Raw genomic sequence first — 27,854 nt, 5'->3', positions numbered from 1 at the left:
CTATTCAATTATGTCTTCATTTCAATGCAGTAAGGATAGAGGGATAACAATGGTCAAGTAGGATGGCATGTTTAATAGGGGCTCTGTCTGCATTCATTTCAATAACATAAAAGATTTGTAAGCACAAGGTCAGTCTGAGTCAGGTCTTCAACATAGATACCTACATATTCAACATAGATACATTACCAGTACCACACTATATTGTACATAATGCTACTGTATAAAACTGCAAGGGGATCAGCTTCTTATGCTGTAAATGTTCGAACAATGTATTTCATCATCACTAACCTTTCCAATAGTTATTCTATTCCTGAAACTAGTGGACTTTTATTACTATACTAATGATTTTACAAACTACTCTATTATTTAGTGAAATGTGGGTATTCTTATCAAGGCCTCCATTTCTTTCTCATCCCTACTTGTCCTAGACCATTTAAGAGGGTAGTTAAGAGTCAGCCACATTGTTCTGGGTCTTATGCTGCCAGATCAGGTAAAAATGATAGATGTCCTTCCCTAAAGGACCAGATGGGATTTTTACAGCAATTGATGGTTAGCATTACTGCTGCTAACTTTCAGTTTCTGATATTTTGTTAAAGTACGTTATTCGGATATGTTGTCACACACCTCCATGGCAGGTGGGGCTTGAACCCAAACCTTCTTACCCACAGGTAGGGACACTGAACCTCAAAACACCCTGAATTCCAGAATGATTTATTTACCAAATTTTTATTAATTTAAATCCTACCAATTGCCATAGTGGGTTTTGAATTCATATCTCCTGAACATTACTCTGGGTCTCTCTCAAGCCAGCAAGCCAGGGATATTGCCGTTACAAGACCCATCTCTCTGCAGCATATTTGTGTGACTTGGAAAGCTATTTGATTGCAGAAGAGTTGGTCATTTATCTGGACAATGAAGTAATCTAATTTGCCTTTGAATAGCAATTATATCAATAAATAGCAATAAATGAGAAGTTAATATGTGTACATTGCAGCCAGAGAAGTTATAATGGGACAGTTCTGGCAGGCACATGCCTTCTGTGTAGCACTTGCTCTCTGAAAGATTTCTTTCACTTCCTTTACAGATGCAATCAGTGCTACCAATCCACGAGTCATTGATGATGCTCGGGCACGAAAACTCTGTGCTGACCTAAAACGCTGCATGTATTACGAAACATGTGCGACATATGGTCTCAATGTCGATCGAGTGTTTAACGAAGGTAAGGACCTTGATCCTGGCAGCAGTATTAAATCCGAAGTTTACCCTCAAGCAAGTACCCCCAAATGCTATCAGGGTAAACTGAGCTAAATGGTGTACTTCTGTGTTCTAAAACTCTAATGAGTTGGTAAACAGCTGATTTCACTACATAGAACCACAGAAGAGTTATGGCACACAAAGGAGTCATTCGGTCTATCTGTATCTGTGCTGGCTGAATAACCACCCATTCTAATTCCACACCTGGGCAGTGGCCATGCATTTTGCAGCGCTTCAAGTGCAGATCCAAGTTCTTTTTAAATGAATCAAGGACTTCTGACTCAACCTTCAAAATGGGCAGCGAGGTCCAAACACCTGCCAGCCTTTGGATGAAACTGTTTTTCCTAATATTCTCTCTAATCCCTCTTCCAAACACTTTAAATAGATGTCTCCTGGTGATTGAGCTCTCCACTATGGGAAACAAGTCTCCAGTTTATCCAAACCCACTAAAAACATAAACCTATTCATGTACCAAGAGAGGTATATTGTATTGTAGTGATCACATTAAAAACAGCAATCTAGCAGCAACAATGTAAACAGTCAATGGCCTGCGACTGTTTTATTCAGGCTGAACACTTGGTTTCCATTGACTGCATGTGAATACCTTCCGCACCATGGTTGTGAAGTGGTGGCCAGAAAATCATGAGGAAGAGAGTTCTATCTAATATGTAATGACGTAAAATAGTACAGATTGTTTAGTAAGTGCTCTCATATCCTCACATCAGAACTTTCGCTGATACTAAATTGGAAAAATTAAACAATCCACTACGTTCCAGCCTAGTAGACCTTCCTTTTGGATCATCCCGAAAGATGACATAAGAAAGAAGGAACAGCCTTGCATTTCTTTAACAATTTTCATAATCTAAGGCTGAGTCAAATGCTTCACAGCCAATTATGTATTCTTGTATATCCAAACACTCCTAACTCAAACCAAGCCTAAAACTGATTCTTGGCCCAGCAATATCTCTATTTTAAATTTTTAATCCTTCTGTACAAATTCCCCATTGTATTGTCCCTCCCTCATTCTGTGATGTTTGTCAACTGTACAACCCTCTAGGATATCTGTTCCTCTGATTCTGACTTCTTGAAAAATCTCAGTTTCAGGGGTGTTTTTTTTTCCCCTGAGCGCTCCCTTGAGTCTATGTTTTGATTTTTGGAGGTACTTTTTAATTCTCACTAATTCCTTTCTCAGGTGATGCACTTACAGAGCAACATTATCTTCTGTATTTATTTGACATGCTGTATAGGGTATTTGGAATCACACGGAAGCAGAATTATCAATATCCTCAATAATTATGAACCTCATTAAACTTAGAATAGCAACACATAAGGAAAACATTAATTTCCAGAATGCCACAGTATTGAAATTGGCACAAGACAACAGGCTTGGGGAAACCAAGCGGAGGCTTGGGGACCGCTTTGCAGAACACCTCCGCTCAGTTCGCAACAAACAACTGCACCTCCCAGTCGCAAACCATTTCCACTCCCCCTCCCATTCTCTTGATGACATGTCCATCATGGGCCTCCTGCACTGCCACAATGATGCCACCCGAAGGTTGCAGGAACAGCAACTCATATTCCGCCTGGGAACCCTGCAGCCATATGGTATCAATGTGGACTTCACCAGTTTCAAAATCTCCCCTTCCCCCACTGCATCCCTCAACCAGCCCAGTTCATCCCCTCCCCCCACTGCACCACACAACCAGCCCAGCTCTTCCCCCCCACCCACTGCATCCCAAAACCAGTCCAACCTGTCTCTGCCTCCCTAACCGGTTCTTCCTCTCACCCATCCCTTCCTCCCACCCCAAGCCGCACCCCCAGCTACCTACTAACCTCATCCCACCTCCTTGACCTGTCCGTCTTCCCTGGACTGACCTATCCCCTCCCTACCTCCCCACCTACACCCTCTCCACCTATCTTCTTTACTCTCCATCTTCGGTCCGCCTCCCCCTCTCTCCCTATTTATTCCAGTTCCCTCCCCCCATCCCCCTCTCTGATGAAGGGTCTAGGCCCGAAACGTCAGCTTTTGTGCTCCTGAGATGCTGCTTGGCCTGCTGTGTTCATCCAGCCTCACATTTTATTATCTTGGAATCTCCAGCATCTGCAGTTCCCATTATCTCAGGCTTAAACTAGCAAAGGGTTTTTTCAGAATTACTGACATGCACTTTGACACACAAAGGCCCATTGCCCGAACTCACCTTCCACAGATTGGTGAGGTGACAGCGAATAAATTTCCATCAAATATTTACAAGGCTGGAATATTTTAAACAAGTAGTTAATACCTTTTTTAAAACTGCATCTCAGATGTCAATCACAGATTTAAATTTTACAATTGACACACTGTCCTTTACAATTGCATCCATGACAATCTTCCCAATAAAGTAGCTCCTGAAAATGTGTGGCTTTAAGCTAGAGATATTGCATCATTTTGTAAGTTATTAATTTCCTCAGTGATTTCAAATTTTCCTAGCTTCTCATTCACTGAGTGTTCCTTTGTTCACAGCTTTGACTGTTATCTCTATTTTGCAAGATAACAAAGTGTGAAGCTGGATGAACACAGCAGGCCAAGCAGCATCTCAGGAGCACAAAAGATGATGTTTCGGGCCTAGACCCTTCATCAGAAAAAGGGGATGGGGAGAGGGTTCTGAAATAAATAGGGAGAGAGGGGAGGCGGATCGAAGATGGATAGAGGAGAAGATAGGTGGAGAGAAGACAGACAAGTTAAAGGGGCAGGGATGGAGCCAGTAGAGGTGAGTGTCGGTGGGAAGGTAGGGAGGGGATGGGTCAGTCCGGGGAGGATGGACAGGTCACAGGGGCAGGATGAGGTGAGTAGGTAGGAAATGGAGGTGCGGCTTGAGGTGGGAGGAGGGGATAGGTGAGAGGAAGAACAGGTTATGGAGGCAGGGACGAGCTGGGCTGGTTTTGGGATGCATGGGAGGAGGGGAGAGTTTGAAGCTTGTGAAATCCGCAACTCATCCCTCACACCCTGTCCCTGCAATAATCACCAAAAGAGAATCCCCCTCATCCTCACATACCACCCCACCAACCTCCGGATACAATGCATCATCCTCTGTCACTTCCGCCATCTGCAATCCAACCCCACCACAAAAGACATTTTTCCATCCCCACCCTTGTCTGCCTTCTGGAGAGACCACTCTCTCCGTGACTCCCTTGTCCGCTACACACTCCCCTCCAACCCCACCACACCCAGCACTTTCCCCTGCAACCACAGGAAGTGCTACCCCTGACCCCACACCTCCTCCCTCACCCCCATCCCAGGCCCCAAGAAGATTTTCCACATCTAGCAGATGTTCACCTGCACATCTGCCAATGTGGTATACTGCATCCACTGTACCTGTTGTGGCCTCCACTACATCGGGGAAACCGAGCGGAGGCTTGGGGACCGTTTTGCAGAACACCTACGCTTGGTTCGCAGTAAACAACTGCACCTCTCAGTCGCAAACCATTTCAACTCCCCCTCCCATTCCTTAGACGACATGTCCATCCTGGGCCTCCTGCAGTGCCACAGCGATGTCACCCAAAAGCTGCAGGAACAGCAACTCATATTCCGTTTGGGAACCCTGCAGCCCAATGGTATCAATGTGGATTTCACAAGCTTCAAAATCTCCCCTCCCCGCAATGCAGCTTTAGTGCTCCTAAGATGCTGCTTGGCCTGCTGTGTTCATCCAGCTCCACACTTTGTTATCTCGGATTCTCCAGCATCTGCAGTTCTATTATCTCTATTTTGCAGCCTCTTTCTCTCTTCTCCTTCCTTGCAGCCTGTTTCTTATCAACCGCCACTCCTTGAAGCCTCCCCCTCTCTCTCATGCCCCGCTGTGACCTCTCTCTCTCTCTCACACCTCTCCCATGAACTTCCCTCTCTTCCAGCCTGTTTATGGCCTCTCATCTCCCTTTGTGGCCTCCCTTTGTCCCGCAGCCCATCTCCCCCAACTTCTGACCCCTTGCAGCTCCCCTGTCTCTCTCACCCTATACCCAGACATCTTTTGGCCCCCATCTTCTCCACACACCCCCAGTTCCCCTGCAGACCTTCAGTCCCTTTGTGCTCACCCCATCTTACCCTAGACTCAGTCTCCTTGAAGCCTGTACCACTTCCCCACACTCAATTGGCAAGATCAAAATGGTGACTCTCCATTCCTCCTCCTGACCTTGGCCAAAAGGCTGCTTCAGGCCATGGCACCCTTTCCTGGCGTCAGTGAAAAGGTAATTGGCACCCAGACTTTGACCTCCCATACCCAGCCCCCAATCGCAGATGTCGACTATCCAACTCTGGACTTCAGCTCTTGCTTCGCCAACCCCAGGCCATTGCTAGTGTTTATTTACCTCACTGTTCACTACTCCTCAAGCATGGGAGAGAATCAGGCTCTGATTGAAGGAATAACTCCTTACCTTATCTTTCTACTCACCTTTTGGGTGGTCTTTACTCTGACTGGTTGCCCAGTAAATGAATTTTCCAGGGCAATTTGAGGACTTTTGTGGATAGATTTTCACACTGCCCCTTGTATTTCAAGCATTGTTCAATCGCCATCACTCCAACATTGTCAGCTGCATGGGCCCTAATATCTGGAATTCCTTCTGTAAAAACCTCTCTACCGCTCCCTGTCCTCCTTTAAACCTCTCCTTTAAACTTACCTTTGACCAAGCCTTTGGTCATACGTATTATTATTGCCTTAAGTGGCTTGGTGTCAGTCTTTGTATGGTAACTCTCCTGTCCCTTGGGATGTTTCACCATGTTACAAATACGAGTTGTTTTTCACATGTAATGTCTGGAAAGCCGAGAATGGCATCCCCGAGATCCCAAGCCGCACTCTGATCAGGTGACACTTTGTACCAGGAGAGCTGAACCATAAAATTCACCCTTATCCATATTTGGTGAATCTGAGGGATTTTCTTACCCTCAATACTGTATCAACCTGCTTAAAACATGTGGATAACAGGTCCAACCGATGTAGAAATTTCAAGGGAATATTTAAACTGCTCGTTACTAATATCCCAAGGGGTAGGTTGAGTGCCTTGATATTTCTTAAACTATTGGCAATTGGTGTGTGAGAGAATTCGTGATGGAATAATCAGGCATAAACACTGGATGAAGTGGTATTAACAGGCCAAATGAATGACTCTCAACGGGATTTTCTCTTGTCAGTGTGGGGCTGTAAAATCGTTTCTGCCTTCATGGGAATTGTTGGTCTTTGAGTCTTTGAATTATAATTTTCTCTGTAGGTGTTCAAGCCACCACCGACCTGATGACCATTTCAGAAAAAGTTGCCAAAAACACCTCTCCTTTAAATGTTTTCGCCTTGCAATTAGCTGAAATTGGTTCATAATGAGTTGGAACTTGCTGCCTGCACAAAAAGCACTCAAAAAAGGGCGGAATTTTGACTTAAAGTTCCTTCGGGAGATTTTAAGGAAAAGGAACTCGGGTGATTTTGTCAATTGGAATAGCAAAATCAGTTTTAAAGGGACAGTATTGTTACAAAAATGTTGGGCAAAAAGCTTAAATGCTGTATGATTTTTATCAAAACATGTTTAAATAGTTTATTTTTAACATTGTGTTTCTCGCACACATAGAGTAATTTTGGTGAAACAGAGCTGTTCCCTGTTCTGGCTGGTGTTATGACAGAGTCATAGAGTCGTATAGCATGGAAACAGACCCTTTGGTTCAACTCATCCATACTGACCGGACATCTGTATAAATCCAGTCCCATTTGCCAGCATTTGGTCCATATCCCTCTAACCCCTTCCTATTCATATACACATCCAGATGCCTTTTAAATGTTGTAATTGTACCAGCCTCCTCCACTTCCTCTGGCAGCTCGCTCCATACATGCACCACCCTCTGCATAAAGAAGTTACCGTCCCCCCCCCCAGTCCCTTTTAAATCTTTCCCCCTCTCACCTTAAACCTGTGCCCCTCTATTTTTAACTCCCCTACCCTCGGGAAAAAGACCTTCTCTATTTTCCCTGTCCAAGCCCCTCATGATTTTATAAACATCTGCAAGGTCACCCCTCAGCTTCCAACGTTCCAAGGAATGCCCATCGAGATCTTTAAGGCATTATGTCCATGTAATTATGTCTATCATTGACGATAGCTTCTCTCTATTTTTGTCAACGAGTTACAGGCTTCCTGCTTTCTCTTGACAATTTGGCATATTTGTTTTTATCTTCTAGTTTCAGAATTCTTTGTGTTCTTGTCAACATGGTTAGAAAATGCAGCCTGTCATTCAGCAGAGGACTCACCTTTATTTTTTTCCTTTCAGTCACGCAGAAGATCTCAGCCATTAAGAAGCAGCAACACCTTTTTGCTACATCATGCAAGTCTCTGCCAAGCTCTCCTAGCCATTCAGCTGCCTCTACCCCAGTCTCTACTATTCACAGCAGTCAGGTGAGTGAGAGAGACAGAACATGAGATGGCAAGCAGCAGACAGTGATAAGCACAGGAAATATGTGCTACATCCTCCCTCAATCATTGGAATAGTTTTGTGTAGAATGTTGTTTTCTATAAATGGGATATGCAGGCCCAGAATTAATTGCACATTCCATGGGGCCCTTGAGAAAGTGGTGGTGAATTGCTTTTTTGAACTGCTGAAGTCCATTTGACGTAGGTATACCCACAATGCTGTTCAGGAGGGAGTTCCACAATTTTAACCCTGCAACACTGAAGGAACGGCAATATATTTCCAAGTCAGGATGGCGTGTGGCTCAGAGGGGAACTTGCAGGGGGTGGTGTTCCCATGTATCTGCTGCCCTAATCCTTTTAAATGATAACAATCGTAGATTTGGTAGGTGCTGTCTGAGGAGTCTTTGTAAATTTCTGTAGTACATCTTGTAGATGGTACACAATGCTGCTACAGTGTGTAAGTGGTGAAGGGAGTGAATGTTCGAGGGCTGGGGTGCCAAACAAGTGGATTGCTTTGTCCTGGATGGTGTCAAGCGTCTTTACTGTTGTTGGAGCTGCACTCATCCAGTCAAATGGGGAATATTCCATCACACTCCTGACTTGTGCCTTGTGGACAGTGTTGGGTAGTCAGATGAGTTATTACTGCAGGATTTCTATCCTCTGACCAGCTCTTGGAACCAATATCTTGTATTGGTCTGGCTATTTCTGTTCAGTTTCTGGTCAGTGGGAACCCCAGGATGTTCATAGTTGGGAAATTCAGCAACAGGGGTCATGCCATTGAATCTATGGTTGAAATGCTGGACGTTATCTGGGTGCTGTAGGAAGTTGTATGGGGAGGATTCTCCCTCCAACTTTTCTTCTCCGTCAGGGAACAATTTTTTTTCCAAGAATAGTGTTTATTCTTTGGATTTGTAAAGGAACATAGCAGTTCAAATTTGATGTTGCGCAAAGTGCAAAACAGATCAGTCATTTTCAATACAGTACATGAAGTGCCTCCACGTTTACCATTACAAGTTATAATTAACATGTGTATTTACATTTCACATCAAATATTCTCTGGTGCATAGAGCTCAAGGGGTTTTACCCTATGGCGAGAGTGTCTTAGACAGTGGTCTTTCTCTAATGAGCCCTTGTGGAAGCTTGTCCCAAGCTTTAGTATGTGTAGTCCGCAACAAGTAATCCTGGTCCTTGGAACATGCCAGTCTACAGCACTCAGTCATTGACAATGGAAGTCCAGTGTGTTTCAGGCGAACCAGAGAACGCCTTTCACCAAGTTGATGGTCTTCCAGCAGCAGTTTCTGTTTATCTCAGTGTGCATTACTGATAAACCATATAAAGCACTGAGGCAGGCAAAAATAAAAGCAGTGCTTGTATCTGTTTGACATCTACTGGGTACAAAAGTGAAGACTAGCAATTCAGTGTGTGGGAGGCAGTTCAGGGACCCACATTCCACTATACCCTTTTCAAAGTCAAGTCTATTGTCCAAAGTCAGTTCTTAGTCATACCAAGCTGTGTTCACTTGGCATAATATTTTAACTTAGCCAACTTACGTTGTGTGTCTTTCAGCTCTGGGCAAATTCACAATTAGCACCCTTGCTTTAGGCATGTAATTAAACTATCATACAACTTCGAGCAAACCAAACAGTGTTCTGTGTAATGTGTTCAAGGGCTGAAACTAGACCTGTTTATTATTTACCATTAAGCATTAACAATAGCCTGACGAAGTCTTTGCTGCTGTGGATCAATGTGCTGTGTAATATGTTCCTCAATTAATGATTACTATATGCCCTAACAGTTCAGTCTATTTCACTGCCATGTGGTTAATTTGAATGAGAGCATACAATGAGTCTTTTGGGTCAGCAGTGTGTCTGACACATAGGTAAATAAATTGTTGTGGTTAGGAGTCTCCAAAGCAAATTGAGAAGTCTGCAGAGGTGGAGTTTCTCTTTGCCCAACATGAAATGCAGCGTAAGGGCATGTCTCACTCACCTAACTCCAGAACCATTTACAGAATCCAGGCTTAGAAAATCTGGGTTTATGTGGGATTCTATTGGAGTTTAACCAGTTAAACCCTCGCAGTTTACCTATACAAAATACTGGTTATCTGCCTACCCAACTAAATCCACCTTAAGTGTTGGGATATTGCCCTGCAGAGTTTACCACAACTGTGTAGGAAGAGGCCAGAGCCTTAATGATGTTACTGTCTTTCCTATTAATGATTAGGCTTGCTGGTCAATCAGCAATCATTTCTAGTTTCAAATAGTGTCACAGAAGATTGAATTCGTTCCAAATATCTATCATCGTGATTCACCCAACAGCCTCCTTGATCAGTGATCCACTATCACGTGTCTCTGGATGGCATTAACCATTTAATCATTAGATATTTGATTAATGTTTTTTAAGCCCTTATCAGCTAAACAGTAGGAACTAAGAGATCCTCATGACAGAGATGAAGCAATAACATTTCACCTAGGATGTGTGCATTGCTACTGCACTGCAGCCTAACTCTGCAACACTAACTGGAAGTGCAGAGCTTCAGCAATGCATTCTTACTTTCTGAAAAACAATGATGTCTACACTGAGCCCTGGATATGTGATGATGGATTCTTTTGGTCAACCTCAAAGGAGCTCCTTGCAGAAGTAAATCATCCCAAATCTGAGTCCCCTTCTTTATGACAGCAGGCAAGATGTACCCAGAGCAGCTTACAAGGCATCAGTCACCTTAGTGTCCAGATTCCATGCCACGTTTCAGGCTTATTAGTCCTTAATAACTTAATCCAGACCCTTGTGGCAAAGTGTGACCCAAATGAGTTCTTTTCAGGCATGAATAGGCTGTCCCTTACTTCTCACAATACATCAAGGATGGACTGTGTTCTGTGTTTGAATGTGTTCTTTCTACACTAATGATGATTATGAGGAAACTGCTGCATAGATGCAAGGAGGCAGATCCCATAGCAACTGCTGATCAATAGTACAGAATCACCCAATGAGTACCGACCTCTACATTACCGAGTCCAAACGCCAACTCTCCGACACCTCCTACTGCCCCCTTGATCATGAGCACACCCCCGAGCACCAAACCATCATCTCCAATACCATCCATGACCTCATCACCTCAGGTGACCTCCCACCCACAGCCTCCAACCTCATTGTTCCCCAACCCCGCACGGCCCACTTCTATCTCCTTCCCAAAATCCACAAACCCGCCTGCCCTGGCCGACCTATTGTCACCACCTGCTCCTGCCCCACCGAACTCATCTCCACCTATCTGGACTCCATTTTCTCCCCCTTGGTCCAGGAACTCCCCACCTAAGTCCGTGACGCTACCCACGCCCTCCACCTCCTCCAGAACTTCCAATTCCCTCGCCCCTACACCTCATTTTCACCATGGACGTCCAGTCCCTATACACCTGCATTCCTCATGCAGATGGCCTCAAGGCCCTCCGCTTCTTCCTGTCCCACAGGCCCGACCAGTCCCCCTCATCCGCCTAGCCAAACTCGTCCTCGCCCTCAACAACTTCTCTTTCGATTCCTCCTACTTCCTACAGACAAAGGGGGTGGCCATGGGCACCCGCATGGGCCCCAGCTATGCCTGCCTCTTTGTAGGTTACGTGGAACAGTCCCTCTTCCGCACCTACACAGGCTCCAAACCCCACCTCTTCCTCCGTTACATTGATGACTGTATCGACGCCGCCTCTTGCTCCCAAGAGGAGTTCGAACAGTTCGTCCACTTTACCAACACCTTCCACCCCAACCTCAAGTTCACCTGGGCCGTCTCCAACACATCCCTCACCTTCCTGGACCTCTCTGTCTCCATCTCACGCAACCAGCTAGAAACTGATGTCCACTTCAAGCCCACCGACTCCCACAGCTACCTAGAATACACCTCCTCCCACGCACCCCCCTGCAAAAATTCCATCCCCCATTCCCAATTCCTTCGCCTCCGCCGTGTCTGCTCCCAGGATGAGGCATTCCACTCCTGTACATCCCAGATGTCCGCGTTCTTCAAGGACCGCAACTTTTCCCCCCCCGCAGCGGTTGAGAACGCCCTTGACCATGTCTCCCGCATTTCCCGCAACACATCCCTCACACCTCAACCCCCTGCAATAACCGCCCAAAGAGAATCCCCCTCGTCCTCACATACCACCCCACTCACCTCCGGATACAATGCATCATCCTCCGACGCTTCCGCCACCTACAATCCGACCCCACCACCCAAGACATTTTCCCATCCCCGCCCTTGTCTGCCTTCAGGAGAGACCACTCTCTCCATGACTCCTTTGTCCGCTCCACACTCCCCTCCAACCCCACCACACCCAGCACTTACCCCTGCAACCGCAGGAAGTGCTACATTTGCCCCCACACCTCCTCCCTCACCCCCATCCCAGGCCCCAAGATGACTTTCCATATTAAGCAGATGTTCACCTGCACATCTGCCAATGTAGTATACTGTATTCACTGTATCTGGTGTGGCTTCCTCTACGTTGGGGAAACCAAGCCAAGGCTTGGGGACCGCTTTGCAGAACACCTCCGCTCGGTTCGCAATAAACAACTGCACCTCCCAGTCGCGAGCCATTTCAACTCCCCCTCCCAGTCCTTAGACGACATGTCCATTCTGGGCCTCCTGCTGTGCCACAATGATGCCACCCGAAGGTTGCAGGAACAGCAACTCATGTTCCGCTTGCGAACCCTGCAACCCAATGGTATCAATGTGGATTTCGCCAGCTTCAAAATCTCCCCTTCCCCCACTGCATCCCAAAACGAGCTTAGCTCATCCCCGCTTCCCTAACCTGTTCTTCTTCTCACCTATCCCCTCCTCCCACCTCAAGCCGCACCTCCATTTTCTACCTACCAACCTCATCCCTCCTCCTTGACCTGTCCGTCCTCCCCGGAATGACCTATCCCCTCCCTACCTCCCCACCTATACTCTCCTCTCCACCTATCTTGTTTTCTCTCCATCTTCGGTCCGCCTCCCCCTCTCTTCCTATTTATTCCAGAACCCTCACCCCATCCCCATCTCTGATGAAGGGTCTAGGCCCGAAACGTCAGCTTTTGTGCTCCTGAGATGCTGCTCGGCCTGCTGTGTTCATCCAGCCCCACACTTTGTCACCCTATGAGTAAATTTTGCAACAACGGTTCCACTGTGCCTTCAGATCTAATGTGACTTAGAAGACTGAAAAAGTTACCCCTCAGGTCCTTTTTAAATCTTTCCCTTCTCACCTTAAACCTATGTCGTCCCGTTTTGTTCTGGAAGAATCTTACTACTTGAGCTTTAAATTGTTGATGTTAACTTCATTTCAATATTTTCTCCTCATCCCTTCCTTACCTTTTGCAGGCAAGCAATGGTGGCAATGTGAGTGATTATTCCTCTTCTCTTCCCTCCACTCCGAACATCAGTCACCGGGATTTGCGGGCTGATGTTTGCCAAGCCTCTGGTACCCCAGGCTCTGTCCGCAAACATTCAAAAAGACGTTCAAGTCTTTTCGCGGTAAGTATTTATTGGATTCCATGAGCTCTTTAGGAGATAACTCACAAGACTTTCAAGAGAAAATTGTCGAGCGACATGTATTTATTCTTGTTCAAGACCATTTACTTGATGGTAAATTGCTTGGGTGTCAATAGGATGAGGTACTGCTTGCACTTGGTGTTTGATCTTATTGCTGTGTTATATTTGTGAGAAATGTTTAGGTAGGCTCCCAATGAATTAGTAACTAATGGACATCCTGCCAATTTAGGGAGTTCAGTGATTGATTGCACCATGTGATGTGATGCTGCACTCTACATATTTGGAGATGTTCAGGTCATTATCCAGGATGAATTACCTGGTCTAACCAGAGTGAGGTATGTTCCAGTGGCCTATTTGATTTGGAGAACTGGATTGCCTATGATGGGATTTGTAATGATTAACAGCTCTGGATGTTTTGAGAAAATGAACATAACAAGTAATAGCCAGACTAGGCCATTTAGCTCCTCAAGTCCTCTTTGCCACTCAGTAAGATTGTGGCTTTTCTTCAACTTCAAATCCATGGAGGGATATTAACTCAATGACTTTAAAGGAATAGCAATGTATTTCCAAGTCAGGATGGTGAGTGGCTTGGAGGGGAACTTACAGGAGATGGTGTTCCCATGTATCTGCTGCCCTTGTCCTAGATGGCAGTGCTTATGGGTTTAGGAGCTGCTGTGTAAGGTGAACGTCTGTTGAGCATCTTGTAGAAGTACATACTGCTGCTACCGAGCATCATTGGTGGAAAGAGTGGATGTTTGTGGGTGTGGAGCCAATCAGGTGGCTGCTTTACCCTGGATGGTGTCAAGCTTCTTGAGTGTTGTTGGGGCTGCACCCATCCAGGCAGGGAATGTTCCATCACACTCCTGACTTGTGGACAGGCTTTGGAGAGTCAGGAGGTGAGTTTCTTTCTGGAAATGTATACTGTTGATGGTTTTGTGTAATAGGCTGTTAAGCTGTGACAATATTAAGCGTAGTATAATTCTACACATAAGTGCAAGTCACATTATTTCCTTCTTGATTGAGATTAGACATTTTGCACCAACTGGAGACTGATAACTAATGGGTTATATGCAGAAAGCCATATTCTAATATTTAAAAAAAAAACTTGTGAAGCAGCCGACAGGGTTATGTCTTTGGGTAATTACCAAGTTGGTGTCGTTCAACTGTCCTGTAATGCTCAGTGGCCCAAATGTACACCCCATTGCCAGTAATTGTTTCTCGGACTTCTGTACAAGGCAGCAGACTGCCAACAGGGATCAGTACACCTGGTTTGATATGCGTTGATTAATATGAGCATCTTGCAGTCCATGGAGGTGCGGGGTGGGGCTTGAGAAGAATCTCTATGTTTAAAGCATAATGCCAAAATATCAAAGTACATTAACAAATCTAGTTGAATCCTGACAAGTACTTTAGACATGGAGCCATGATATTTAAAGCTTCGCTTCAAATGTAAGTGAAACAGAATTTTGGCAACCTGCGGATTGATGGTTATTTCTCAGATCTTTAATTAATTGCACTGCAGTACATGCAGTTTGTTGTTAACTAAAAGGAATTCTAGATTATGCTGCTGTCTGTTCTGGTCTGTCTGTCTGTACTTCTGCCTCACTATCTTTCCTCTATTGCTTTATTTTACCCTCCTGTTTATCCCTCTCTTACTTATGGAGGTCTATATCACATATCAGGCAAAATATCATTATTGGCTCAACTGCAAAATTTAAAATGAATTATAACAATTTTGGACTCTTTAATCAGTAACAATCACAGAACAAAACCACTTTGATTTCCTGTAACTGTTTTCCAGATATCAGTATCAACCAGCCAAAAAGTAACCAATAAAATTACTCTTTCTTTTGGCAAACTAGTTTAAAACATAGAAAATAGCAGAAGGCCTTTCAGCCCTTTGAGCCTGCTCCACCATTCAGTACAATCATGGTTGATCATCAATCTCAGTTCCCTGGTCCCACTTTCTCCCCACACCTTTTGATCCCTTTAGCCCTAAGAACTAGATCTCACTTTATGAAAACATGCAGTGTTTTGGCCTCAGAGATAATGGGAACTGCAGATGCTGGAGATTCCAAGATAATAAAATGTGAGGCTGAATGAACACAGCAGGCCAAGCAGCATCTCAGGAGCACAAAAGCTGACGCTTCGGGCCTAGACCCTTCATCAGAGTGTTTTGGCCTCAACTGCTTACTGGGACTAAGAATTATCTGGCTAATGAAATTTATCCTCATTTTAGTCCTCATTGACCTGCTCCGCATCCTTAAACTGTGATCCCTGGTTCTGGATTCCTTGGTCATCGGGAACATTCTTTCTGCATTTATCCAGTCTAGTCCTGTTTGAATTTTATAGGATTTTATGAGATCCCCCCTCATTCTTCTAAACTCCAGCAAATATAGTCCCAGACTTATATGCCAGTCCTGCTTTCCCAGCAATCAGTGTGGTAAATGTTCACAGCACGTGGTGGGGGAGGGAGTGGATGCTTGAGGATGTGGGGCCAATCAAGCGGCAGCTTTGTCCTGGATGTTGTCGAGCTTCTTGAGATTTGTTGGAGCTGCACCCGTCCAGGCAAGTGGGGAGTATTCCATCACACTCCTGACTTGTGCCTAGTAGATGATTGACAGGCTCTGGGGACTCACTGTGTTTATGTGGTGAGTCCAGTTGAGTTTCTGGTCAACGATAACCCCCAGGATGTTGGTAGTGGGGGATTCAGTAACGGCAACACTATTGAATGCCAAGGGGTGGTTAGATTGTTTCTTATTGGTGATGGTCATAGCCTGGCATTTGTGTGGCATGAATGTTATTTGCCACTTGTCAGCCCAAGCCTAGATCTTACTTCATTTGAACATGGACTACTTTAGTCTCTGAGGAGTCACGAATGGTGCTGAACATTGTGCAGTCATTGGCAAATATATGCACCTCTTACCTTATGATGGAGGGAAGGTCATTGATCAAGCAGCTGAAGATGGTTGGGCCTAGGACACTACCCTGAGGAACTGCTGCAGAGATGTCCTGGAGCTGAGAAGACTGACCTCCCACAACCACGACCATCTTCCTATGTGCCAGGTATGACTCGATCCAGCGGAGAGTTTGCCCCCGATACCCATTGATTCCAGTATTGTTTGGGCTCCCTAATGCCACACTCGGTTGAATGCAACCCTCATGTGAAAGGCTGTGACTCTCACCTCACCTCTGGAATTCAGCTCTTTTGTCCATGTTTGAGACAAGGTTGTAATGAGATCAGGAGCTGAGTGGCCCTGGCAGGACCCAAACTGGGTGTCGCTGAGCAGGTTATTGCTGAGCAGGTGCTGCTTGACAGCGCTGTTACTGACACCTTCCATCACTTTACTGATGATTGACAGTATATTGATAGGGAAGAAATTGACTGGTTTGGATTTGTCCTGCTTTTTATGTACAGGACACACCTGGGCAATTTTCTACATTGTCGGGTAGATACCAGTGTTATAGCTGTACTGGAACAGCTTGGCTAGGGGAGCGGCAAGTTCTGGAGCACAAGTCTTCAGTGCTATTGTGGAATATTGTCAGGGCCCGTAGCCTTTGCAGTATCCAGTGTCTCTAACTGTTTCTTGAAATCATGAGGAGTGAATCAAATTGGCTGAAGACTGGTATCTGTAATGTTGAGGACCACTGGAGGAGGCCAAAATGGCCTGTTTAGTATATGCCTGAGTAGACACTGAGTTGGAATAATGGAGAAGGGATGAATAATGTACATGGTCAGGGCCAGCAGTGCTCCAAGCCTCATATCCCAGAATGTAACCCAAGTTATCATATGCTATGTATCATTATTAATGAGAGTGAGTTCTAAGGGGGGAGCACTCTGCTCACAAACACACGGAACTGGTCTACAGCAATAACTTTCAGTACTCTAGCACCTTTTAATGTCATGTAACACCTCTAAATCATAACATTCCAAGCATTGCACAAATGTGCTGTCTTTTAGATGAGATATTAAAACAAGGTTCCATCTGCCTTCTCAGGTGGATGTAAAAGATGCCATGGAACAATTTTAAAGAAGAGCAGAGAAGATGTTCCCACTGTTCTGGCTATTATTTATCTGTCAATCAACACCACAAAGAAACAGATTATTGGGTCACTAGTAGGAGTTTGATTTGCACAAATTAATTTCTCTCTTCTCTCTCTCTCTCTCCCTCTCCACCTCTCTCTCTCCCCCTCTCCCCCTCTCCCCTTCACCCCCTCCCCACTCCAACCAAAAATAACAGATGCTGTGTTGGAAGAGGATTGTAAACCTAGTCAAAGAAATTGGCTTTGGAATTAGCTTTGTAAGAGATGGGGATGTTTAGAGTGGGAATCTCAGAGGATGAGACCAAATCAGGTGAAAACCCAAAGATGGGCAAAAGGTTAGGGGGAATGTGCAGTAGATGTTTGAAATATAGATCATTCTGAAGGAAGTTCAAGAGAAGGTGGCTGAAGCCATGGATGGATATGAAGATTAGTATGAATAATTAAATATAAGTCATCAGTCTATGGGGAGCTAATGTTACCCAAGATGAGTGATTGAGGAATGGGTCTTGGTGCTATACAGGATACACTTGATAGAGTTTGAATGGTTTGGAGCTGAAGAAGACCACTACTGAAATACTTGACTCTGGAGGTCACGAGGGATATTCCTAATTTGGTGTCTGGCTTGGATATTCACCTGGATCCAGTGGTCCAAGTTATTGCCAAAAGAGATCCCCACTCCTTTTTCCAAGTGTGCAGGAGGACTAAAATTTAATCATGAGACATAAATTGCAGAGGGGTCCAAAACATTTCAAATCCTTTATGGTGTGAGTATCGTGCCTTTCACATGTGTCCTAATGTGCACTTCTCCAGGCATTCAGTCGCCAGATTGAAAGCAGTAATTGGGATGATCCAGCTATGAAGCAAGCTGAAATCTTATATTGACTTTGCTAAAACTACTGCAGTGTTTGGAACAGCAGAGGCTGGAGGAGACAGAACCAAACCCAGAATCTCAGTCGAGATAGGTACATAACTGGGAGGCTGACGAGCTAATTTCACTGAATCTGTTGCCAATCACAGGGTTAATTGCTGAATTTCAGAATATAGCCTTTTCTATTCTGCTGACTTGCTTGATTTAAAAAAAATCAGCCTGTTCTTCAATTGAAAGGCCTTTTCTGAGCATCAAAAACTGCTGGTCAGCCATTCAGAAGCAGTGGTTTACTCCCCTGTGATAAATGGGACAGATGGGATTGCAATAGCTGGCAAATCAGTTTTCAGGTTCAATTTTTCATCTCTGTAGCTGACAAACCAAATATGTTGTGACACTCTCACTTGCTTTGAGAGAAAAGCTGGACCACATCAGGACACTGGAACAACACAGCGTATGGGAAATGGTCACAGCCATGCAATGTTATAATGTCAGTGCCATTGTATACAGCAGTGCAATGGATTTTTGGATTACCTGATGGATATGGATTGTTATGTCTTTATATTTATCCTCGTGATGATCTGGCCCTGATTCAGCTACTCACTCAGCCTTCGCAGAGTGAGACTTCAGCAGTAGGTTATTCTATTCATCGCCACCACTGTAATGACTCTAAGCTGTTTCACTTTAAGCAGAGGGAGGGTCAAGATGCTGTTTTTAATGAGAACAAGCACTTCAGGTTTAGTTTGACACCATGTTCTCATTTCCTCCACAGACTCGGCGGGGAAGCGATACAGAGCGGAGGAGTCTGGATAGTAAAGCAGATAATATTGGAAGTGGCCGTGCAATCCCAATTAAACAGGTGTGTTTCAGCATCATGATGGCAGAATACACAAATCTTGACAAATATCACTTAAACTCTTCTTTACCTCTGTCTCCTCATCATAGCTGCCCAAATTGGGAGAGTGCGACATGGATGATTTGGGAGAGCCAAGGGATATCAGAAGTATTCACCCCTTACCTAGATTAACTGATCAGGGTGGGAATATTAGCCAGGGGTTATACAGTTACCCTTAGTGGGGAAGAAAGTTCAGCTAGTTTCCAGCTCCTAATAGCATGCTGATGGAAAATATGCTTGTGTAGTGAAATCAAACTTTGTGGTGATGTGTTGAAAGCTGATTAGCTGCTATCCAGGTGCTTGCATAGAGAATTGCTGCTTGGGTGGAGTACCACAGAGGCTCTTGGCATCTGCCAAGCTGTATCTAAACAAGAATCTGAACTTTCTCGTGCGGAAGTTTGGATTGTACTTTAGATTCGTAGCTGTCGCCCACAAATGTTCTGTCAAATAGTCCACGATAGCACTTCTAAAGAAATGCTCGCCATTAAACCTGTAAATTCTGTTGTGGTCCAGACTAGACCCCCTTCACAATATTTTATGAAGGTAGCCTAGACTCAAACTTTTTCTTATAATAAAGGCAAATGTAAAGTCCTGTGTTCCCAGATGCAATTCGATTCGTCAAACTACTCAGCGCTAAGCAAAACATAATTTATTCAAACACTATAGTTAAAATCTGAACAAAAGCAAGAACTTAGAATAACTTTTAACTCTATTGGGAAACTTAACAGACTAATAGATACAGTAACTATTACTAATCAACTCTTCGAATATAGTAACATCCCATAAATACACCTCTTGGCAAAAAAGATAAATTCAGAAATCAGACTTTTTCACATGCAATGCTCACAGTAGGAAGAGAAACTCCAGTTTATGCTGTATCTGAGAGAGAGAGGGAAAATAGCTTCTGCTCCTTCATAACTCCAGCAGCTTCTGCTGAAATAAAAGCCAAAAAAATCTAGAAATCCTGGTCTGCGAAAGCTGGCCACGCCCAGCCAGGCTGCTTCTATTATTCTAAATTTTAAAAAAACCAAGGCCTTGCAAGCTGTTTACGTTACCACAGGCTACTCGTAACCTCTTGTTCAATCCCTGTCTCAAAAGAAACCAGGACAAAATATACCTCTTAAAGCCATAGCATCATCACAATTCAAATGGCTACAATCCTGAAAGACCTGAATGTTATTTGTTTAGCAAAGTCTTGTGCCGTTTCCTCCCTACTATCCTGGACTGTATCAAGTCCCAGACCCCATTGGCTTTCCATCAAAATCTGTGACCTAATTTACAGGCTTTTCTACGATACAGTTTCCTCTAAGCAAACATCTTGACTATCTCCATTGATCAGCCTATGAATTTCTGTGCTCCACCATCAGAAACGGAGACTTCAGGTGTCTCCACGCTCTCACTATTTCTAATTATCCTTGCAAAATCTTCTCTCCATTTTCAAAACAAATCCTCGGTTCATCTCCCTTAACCCACTTCTTATTGAGTGTCCATTATCTTCTCCATTCTCTCCCTATCCCACTTTGTTAAATGCCATAGGATGTTTTGTAAATCTAACGATATTTTATGACCACAAGTTGTTCTTTGTAATGCGCGAAGCATTACTGTGAGCTTGTTATTTCAATATGCAAGTTCTTTTCTTTTATTGTCTAATTTCCTGCTTTCTGCTCCCACACCAGGTGAGTGCCATTAGAGATTTGCTTGAGCCAGGGAAGGAAGAAGCTCAGCCTTGGAGTCTCAAACAATGCACAATGCTCCCTCAACTCTAAACTGTTCAAACTGTTTATCCTATGTAACACCAAGTCCCATTCTTCTATCATCCAACAGATCTTGAGCGACATTAGCTCCCCATAGACTAATGAATTATACTTAATTATTCCCTTCCATCAGTAGGTCAAATAAGTTAGGTGGCCTTTTGAATGTGCCAATCAAGCCAACAGTTTGTCTGTTTTCAGTTTTCTTCCCTTGTGAAGGTGTTGACTACTGCTGAGTGTGATTCCATGACCATGAGTACCAAGGAGCCTTTCATAACTTTAGTAACATAAATAAAATTAGGTCACAGTAAGGAAAAGAGCTGTTTGGTATACCCAGTCACATTTGCACAAGCAATTAGTCCAAATCGTATTTATCTAACTTGCTTCCACTTTCTTTCATCCATCCATCCAATCAGATCTTGAATATTTCTATCACTTCAACCACTAATCCTGGAAATGAAGTTGACAGCCTCACAACTTTCCATATTAACAAATTTCTCCTGCCATCTTTTTAAATAACTTGCATGTAATGTTGTGTGTGTGGTCCCTCACTGTGACCCCTTAACTATCAGAAACAGTCTACTCTGTCCATCTTATTCCATCCTGTTGTCAGTCAAACAAATTTTTCATAACCTGGGTTACAAACTACTCCTAATACCCAAATTTTTCTTGAGCTGAGTTGTTTGAGTGAGCAACGTGTAGAGTAGCTTGTGTATAAAAGAAAGAGACTTTCTCCTCTGATCCTGATTTTCTGAGGTGTGTTTCTTTACAGGGTGTATTGTTGAAGAGGAGTGGAAACTCACTAAATAAAGAGTGGAAGAAGAAATATGTTACATTGTGTAACAATGGTATACTGTCCTATCATCCAAGTTTACACGTAAGTGTACTTCATAAGTTTTGGTTCCTTGGAGGAATTTGCAGCTAGCGCAACTGTGCCTACGTCTTTCATGCTTTGGAAAATAGTGTGTTAGCTAAGATAGCTGTATGTAACATTGTTCATGGCAGGGGTTCCTCGGAGGAATTTGCAGCTAGCGCAACTGTGCCTACGTCTTTCATGCTTTGGAAAATAGTGTGTTAGCTAAGATAGCTGTATGTAACATTGTTCATGGTAGGTTGAAGCATTTGCTGTTTTCAAAAGGTCAGGATCACTATCCTCTGTAATGCATAATGTATTTTATGACTGAAGTGTAAGTGGATGCAATTTGATGTATCCCTCTGATGGTCCTGGATGAACTTTCTACAGCTTCCCAGGTCAATTAGATGCTTTGGGGTTGATTGTAAGTCAGGGTTTCTTTCAAATTTTCTTAATTATAAACAATGGAGCAGATGGTATGGTCCCAGCTGACGGTAGTATTAGACAAGTCAGATTCTGGCATGAAATCTGGCTTGATGGATCATAAGTTTAATAACTTGTAGTTGGTTACAGTGTTAGCCAGTCACTGAACATATTCACACAAGGCTATAAACCTTCTTTAACATTTATTAAAGAACAGAAAACAAAACAAACAAAGCTATGTATGTGTGAGAGATAATGGGAACTGCAGATGCTGGAGAATTCCAAGATAATAAAATGTGAGGCTGGATGAACACAGCAGGCCAAGCAGCATCTCAGGAGCACAAAAGCTGACGTTTCGGGCCTAGACCCTTCATCAGAGAGGGGGATGGGGAGAGGGAACTGGAATAAATAGGGAGAGAGGGGGAGGCGGACCGAAGATGGAGAGTAAAGAAGATAGGTGGAGAGAGTGTAGGTGGGGAGGTAGGGAGGGGATAGGTCAGTCCAGGGAAGATGGACAGGTCAAGGAGGTGGGATGAGGTTAGTAGGTAGCTGGGGGTGCGGCTTGGGGTGGGAGGAAGGGATGGGTGAGAGGAAGAACCGGTTAGGGAGGCAGAGACAGGTTGGACTGGTTTTGGGATGCAGTGGGTGGGGGGGAAGAGCTGGGCTGGTTGTGTGGTGCAGTGGGGGGAGGGGACGAACTGGGCTGGTTTAGGGATGCAGTAGGGGAAGGGGAGATTTTGAAACTGGTGAAGTCCACATTGATACCATGTGGCTGCAGGGTTCCCAGGCGGAATATGAGTTGCTGTTCCTGCAACCTTCGGGTGGCATCATTGTAGCACTGCAGGAGGCCCATGATGGACATGTCATCTAGAGAATGGGAGGGGGAGTGGAAATGGTTTGCGACTGGGAGGTGCAGTTGTTTGTTGCGAACTGAGCGGAGGTGTTCTGCAAAGCGGTCCCCAAGCCTCCGCTTGGTTTCCCCAATGTAGAGGAAGCCGCACCGTGTACAGTGGATGCAGTATACCACATTGGCAGATGTGCAGGTGAACCTCTGCTTAATGTGGAATGTCATCTTGGGGCCTGGGATGGGGGTGAGGGAGGAGGTGTGGGGACAGGTGTAGCATTTCCTGCAGTTGCAGGGGAAGGTGCCGGGTGTGGTGGGGTTGGAGGGCAGTGTGGAGCGAACAAGGGAGTCACGGAGAGAGTGGTCTCTCCGGAAAGCTGACAGGGGAGGGGATGGAAAAATGTCTTGGGTGGTGGGGTCGGATTGTAAATGGCGGAAGTGTCGGAGGATAATGCTTTGTATCCGGAGGTTGGTAGGGTGGTGTGTGAGAACGAGGGGGATCCTCTTGGGGCGGTTGTGGCGAGGGCGGGGTGTGAGGGATGTGTTGCGGGAAATACGGGAGACGCGGTCAAGGGCGTTCTCGATCACTGTGGGGGGAAAGTTGCGGTCCTTAAAGAACTTGGACATCTGGGATGTGCGGGAGTGGGATGTCTTATCGTGGGAGCAGATGCGGCGGAGGCGGAGGAATTGGGAATAGGGGATGGAATGTTTGCAGGAGGGTGGGTGGGAGGAGGTGTATTCTAGGTAGCTGTGGGAGTCGGTGGGCTTGAAATGGACATCAGTTACAAGCTGGTTGCCTGAGATGGAGACTGAGAGGTCCAGGAAGGTGAGGGATGTGCTGGAGATGGCCCAGGTGAACTGAAGGTTGGGGTGGAAGGTGTTGCTGAAGTGGATGAACTGTTCGAGCTCCTCTGGGGAGCAAGAGGCGGCGCCGATACAGTCATCAATGTACCGGAGGAAGAGGTGGGGTTTGGGGCTTGTGTAGGTGCGGAAGAGGGACTGTTCCACGTAACCTACAAAGAGGCAGGCATAGCTGGGGCCCATGCGGGTGCCCATGGCCACCCCCTTAGTCTGTAGGAAGTGGGAGGAGTCAAAAGAGAAGTTGTTGAGTGTGAGGACGAGTTCAACTAGGCGGATGAGAGTGTCGGTGGAGGGGGACTGGTCGGGCCTGCGGGACAGGAAGAAGCGGAGGGCCTTGAGGCCATCTCCATGCGGAATGCAGGTGTACAGGGACTGGACATCCATGGTGAATATGAGGTGTTGGGGGCCAGGGGATTGGAAGTCCTGGAGGAGGTGGAGGGCGTGGGTGGTGTCACGGACGTAGGTGGGGAGTTCCTGGACCAAAGGGGAGAAAATGGAGTCCAGATAGGTGGAGATGAGTTCGGTGGGGCAGGAGCAGGCTGAGACGATGGGACGTAGGTGGGGAGTTATGTATGTATGTGTGTCAGTTTTGAAAGAGCTTAGCATAATCGGCAAAACAAGCTGTAAACTTTACCCTGCGATGTCCTTTACAGGTATTCAAATCCCAGAGAAATAGCGCTCATACCTCAACTCTTTAATTTCTTTCACAACTGACAGTTTTCAATTCTCGTCCTAGGACTGTTGAAACAGTTTTAAAACTTCTTTCCAATTCTGATGGCCCAAAATTATTTTCAGCTCTGATGGCCTAAACCTCCTTTGGATTTTAACAATTCGAGAACTTCTTCACAAACTCTCACAGCTTGGAGACGTCACAGCCCAAAACCCTTCTGCTAGAGTGTAAACTATTCTCCTGAATTGATCATGTAGTTTCCTCCAAGCAGAAAATTTTTTCTCCTGAACCAAACTCCTGATTCTTCTGAACTGAAGTTAAAACTGGCCATAGGTCTGTTTCCTCAGTCAGTCACAAACTCATCAGCGTAAACTTTCCATCAATCAACACCATAGGTATCCTGCTAAATACTTAACTGAGTCACATGCTTCCTTGGAAATTTTAACAATATTTAGGTCCTGTACCACTGAAGCAGCTATTTAGGTCACTGTTCCAAATGTGACTTTTACTTTCACAGAACTGAAACCAAAACCCAACTACCTCTACTTTAAAAATCCAGATTCCTAAAAGATAATATACACATTTATTACTATGAATACCATGGGGATTTCCACTAAACTCCCTTTGGTACTACAGGGGTCTCTGGCTGATTCCCTTGATCACTTCGAGAGTCTCCAACAGCTCCCTCAATCACACTGAGGGACTCCAGTGAATTCCTTGTGTCAGCCATCATTTGTTACCTTGTGTTTTTTAACGAGCAGCATCATCAAGATGAGAGATCTCAGTAATGTGAAATTAACCGATTTTCCACTCTTGATATTCAGTGTCAGCATTTAATGCTCAGATCAATAATGACAGGTCACGCACAGCTTTCCATTGTGAATGGAGGTGGCCTGAGAGAAATTGCAAGGTAGAAATCGAGTAGACAGGAATAAGTGATTGCTGTAATCTGTCAAAGTGAAAATGGAGCAGTTTGCAATTATCATTTCACCATGTTATTTTGAATTGTTATGTTACTCAATGGGAGTTATTCTCAATTTTACCATCTGGGCACCAACCTGGCACGAAAATCAGGCAGCACCTGCAATAGGTGGAGGATCCAGTCTGTCAGGTTGCCACTCAAACAGTGAAGGTTGAAAAATATTTCCTCCACCACCCTAACAGCACATTTAAGTTCTGGTGAATTCTACTTGTTTTTCACTGCAGGATTATATGCAGAACATACATGGAAAAGAGATTGATCTTCTCAGGACAACAGTTAAAGTTCCTGGCAAGCGGCCACCTCGTGCTGTTTCAGCCAGTGGCGCCTCCACCAGCCTGAATGGACTCATGGGCAGTGGGCAAGAAAGTGTTGGTAATTACAGCTCGATATAAGCTCTGCACAATATCCAACAGCAGCACTCAATAAATCTTTACTCCACATAATTCCACTTTGAAACAAAAAGCAAAGTACTGCACATGCTGAAAATCTGAAATAAAAGTCGAAAGTGATGGGGAAATTCAGCAACTCTGGCAGCATCTGTGGAGATAGAAACTGAGTGAACAACTTGAGTCCAATACGATTTCTTTGAAGAGTCATCTCAGACTCAAAACCTGAAATCTGTTTCTCTCTCTTCCATAGCTCCTGCCAGACCTGCTGAGTTTCTCCGGAACTTTTCTTTCATTCCACTTTGAAACTTATCTTTTTAGCTAGCTAAAATGCTCAGAATTAATTCATGTTGAGATACTTGTCAGTGAGTGTTGCATGTATTAAGTGATTAAGTTTGAGTAGGAGACAGCATGATGGCTCTTGATCTCAACAGAGTGAAAATGCAGGGATAAAAAATGTGTACATATCATTATAATCCTTTTTTGAGTGATGACGAACATTCTGATCTTATTAGAAGTGCATTTGAGGATTAAGAATTTGCTTCTCAATCTCTAGACCTAGAATATTTTGACAGTTGTAATACTTGATTTCACAACGCAGCATAAATAGTTTGAATGATCACTAATATTGATGCTGTGCTTCACCGTAGTTAGTGCATGAATCTAATTTAGGAAGTGAAAGATTGCGTAATTCATGGATTGTCTCTTTCCCACAGATTCTCTGCATTCTGGTGGTTTAGACCCTGTTGCTGAGCAAGCAGTTATTGGTGAGACGCAGATCAAAGGAAAGTTCCCAAACTGCTCCTCCATTTCTAGTAGTGAGCAGTGGAGTGAAAGTAGTTCAAAAACTGCTGGTAAGGAAGATACATTAGCTCTGTGAGTAACCACCAGCCATGCAGTGTGGTGGTTAACATTCTGAATGCTGCAAAGCATATCTGCTAATTATATAGAGCGCCCAGGTTCAAGTCCCACCTGTTCCAGAAGTGTATCAAAACACATCTGAACAGGTTGGTTCAAAAATCTACAGAAGGTGCAGTGAATGGCTGAGACCGTTTAGCCTTTGAAGAAAGTCCCCATCAGAAATTTTAACTATTAGTTTTCCCAGTGCAGAGCAAATTCATGCCGGCCATCACTTTCCACACATTAAATCCAATGCAGAAAATTGTGTTCCAGCTTCTAATAATAAGGAAGGGCTAATTTGTAAAAGCCAGTCAAATATCTATCTATTCTAATCCCACTCTCCAGCACTTGGCCTGTAGCTTTGTATGCACAAGTGTTTCAGAAGCTGATCTACTCATGACTTAAATATCTTGATGGTTCCTTCCTCTAATACCGTTTTAGTCAGTGAGTTCCAGATATGCATACGTGTGGAAGAAATGTTCCTCAAACGCCTCTAAACCTCCTGCTTCTAACCGTAAAAACTGCCACCCTGGTTATTGATGTCAGAGACAGTAGGAACTGCAGATGCTGGAGAATCCGAGATAGCAAGGTGTACAGCTGGATGAGCACAGCAGGCCAAGCAGCATCAGAGGAGCAGGAAAGCTCCAGAGGGATGAGGGTAACTTCCTGCTCCTAAGATGCTGCTTGGCCTGCTGTGTTCATGCAGCTCCACACTTTGTTATCCTGGTTATTGAACCCTCTACTAAATGGGGAGGGGTTTCACTGTCTACCCTACCTAGGCCCCTCAGATTGTATACATAATCGGGTCCCCTTTCAGCCTTTCGCCAGTGTTCTGGCCAATACTACTACTTAATAACATTAGTGAAGTGGACTATCTTGTTGCATATCTATTTCTTTGTGTGTTCAGAATTGTGCAGTGTACAGATTTGTTGACGCACTAGACTACTTTACAGTAGTCACTAACCTGAAATGTTTTGGGACATATTGCAGAGTTGAAAATATGTTGTCCAAATGCAATTTTTAAAAAATTAATTTGCGTTCTAGAGGTTAAGAACTACTGTCTTCAGTGCTATCAGTATGAAGAAAATTATTGCCATTTGTCCTGTAGATGTAATTGTGCCAGCAAATCAATAACCACTCAGGTGCATTGCCCAATGACAATGAATCCATAGAGCATCCCACTGGGATCACATTCGGAGTCCAAAT

At 44.5% G+C, this 27,854-nt stretch overlaps 1 protein-coding gene across 5 annotated transcripts in view; it reads left to right on the top strand.

Moving 5' to 3' along the window:
• The window catches only part of LOC125448320 (arf-GAP with GTPase, ANK repeat and PH domain-containing protein 1-like), a 190,109-nt gene that overhangs the window by 123,818 nt on the left and 38,437 nt on the right, over positions 1-27,854 (top strand). For all 5 annotated transcript variants that reach the window (XM_048523567.2, XM_048523565.2, XM_048523566.2 and 2 more), the window contains 7 exons: positions 1,085-1,219; positions 7,529-7,653; positions 13,004-13,156; positions 18,856-18,942; positions 21,502-21,606; positions 25,587-25,734; positions 26,465-26,602. In XM_048523567.2, coding sequence (XP_048379524.1) covers positions 1,085-1,219; positions 7,529-7,653; positions 13,004-13,156; positions 18,856-18,942; positions 21,502-21,606; positions 25,587-25,734; positions 26,465-26,602 — 891 coding nt within the window. The remainder of the gene's footprint in view (positions 1-1,084; positions 1,220-7,528; positions 7,654-13,003; positions 13,157-18,855; positions 18,943-21,501; positions 21,607-25,586; positions 25,735-26,464; positions 26,603-27,854) is intronic.

This window comes from Stegostoma tigrinum, chromosome X (genome assembly GCF_030684315.1).
Source record: "Stegostoma tigrinum isolate sSteTig4 chromosome X, sSteTig4.hap1, whole genome shotgun sequence".
Lineage (NCBI taxonomy): Eukaryota > Metazoa > Chordata > Chondrichthyes > Orectolobiformes > Stegostomatidae > Stegostoma > Stegostoma tigrinum.
Note: the sequence above shows the minus strand (reverse complement) of the source record. Positions and strands in the feature narration are given on the sequence as shown.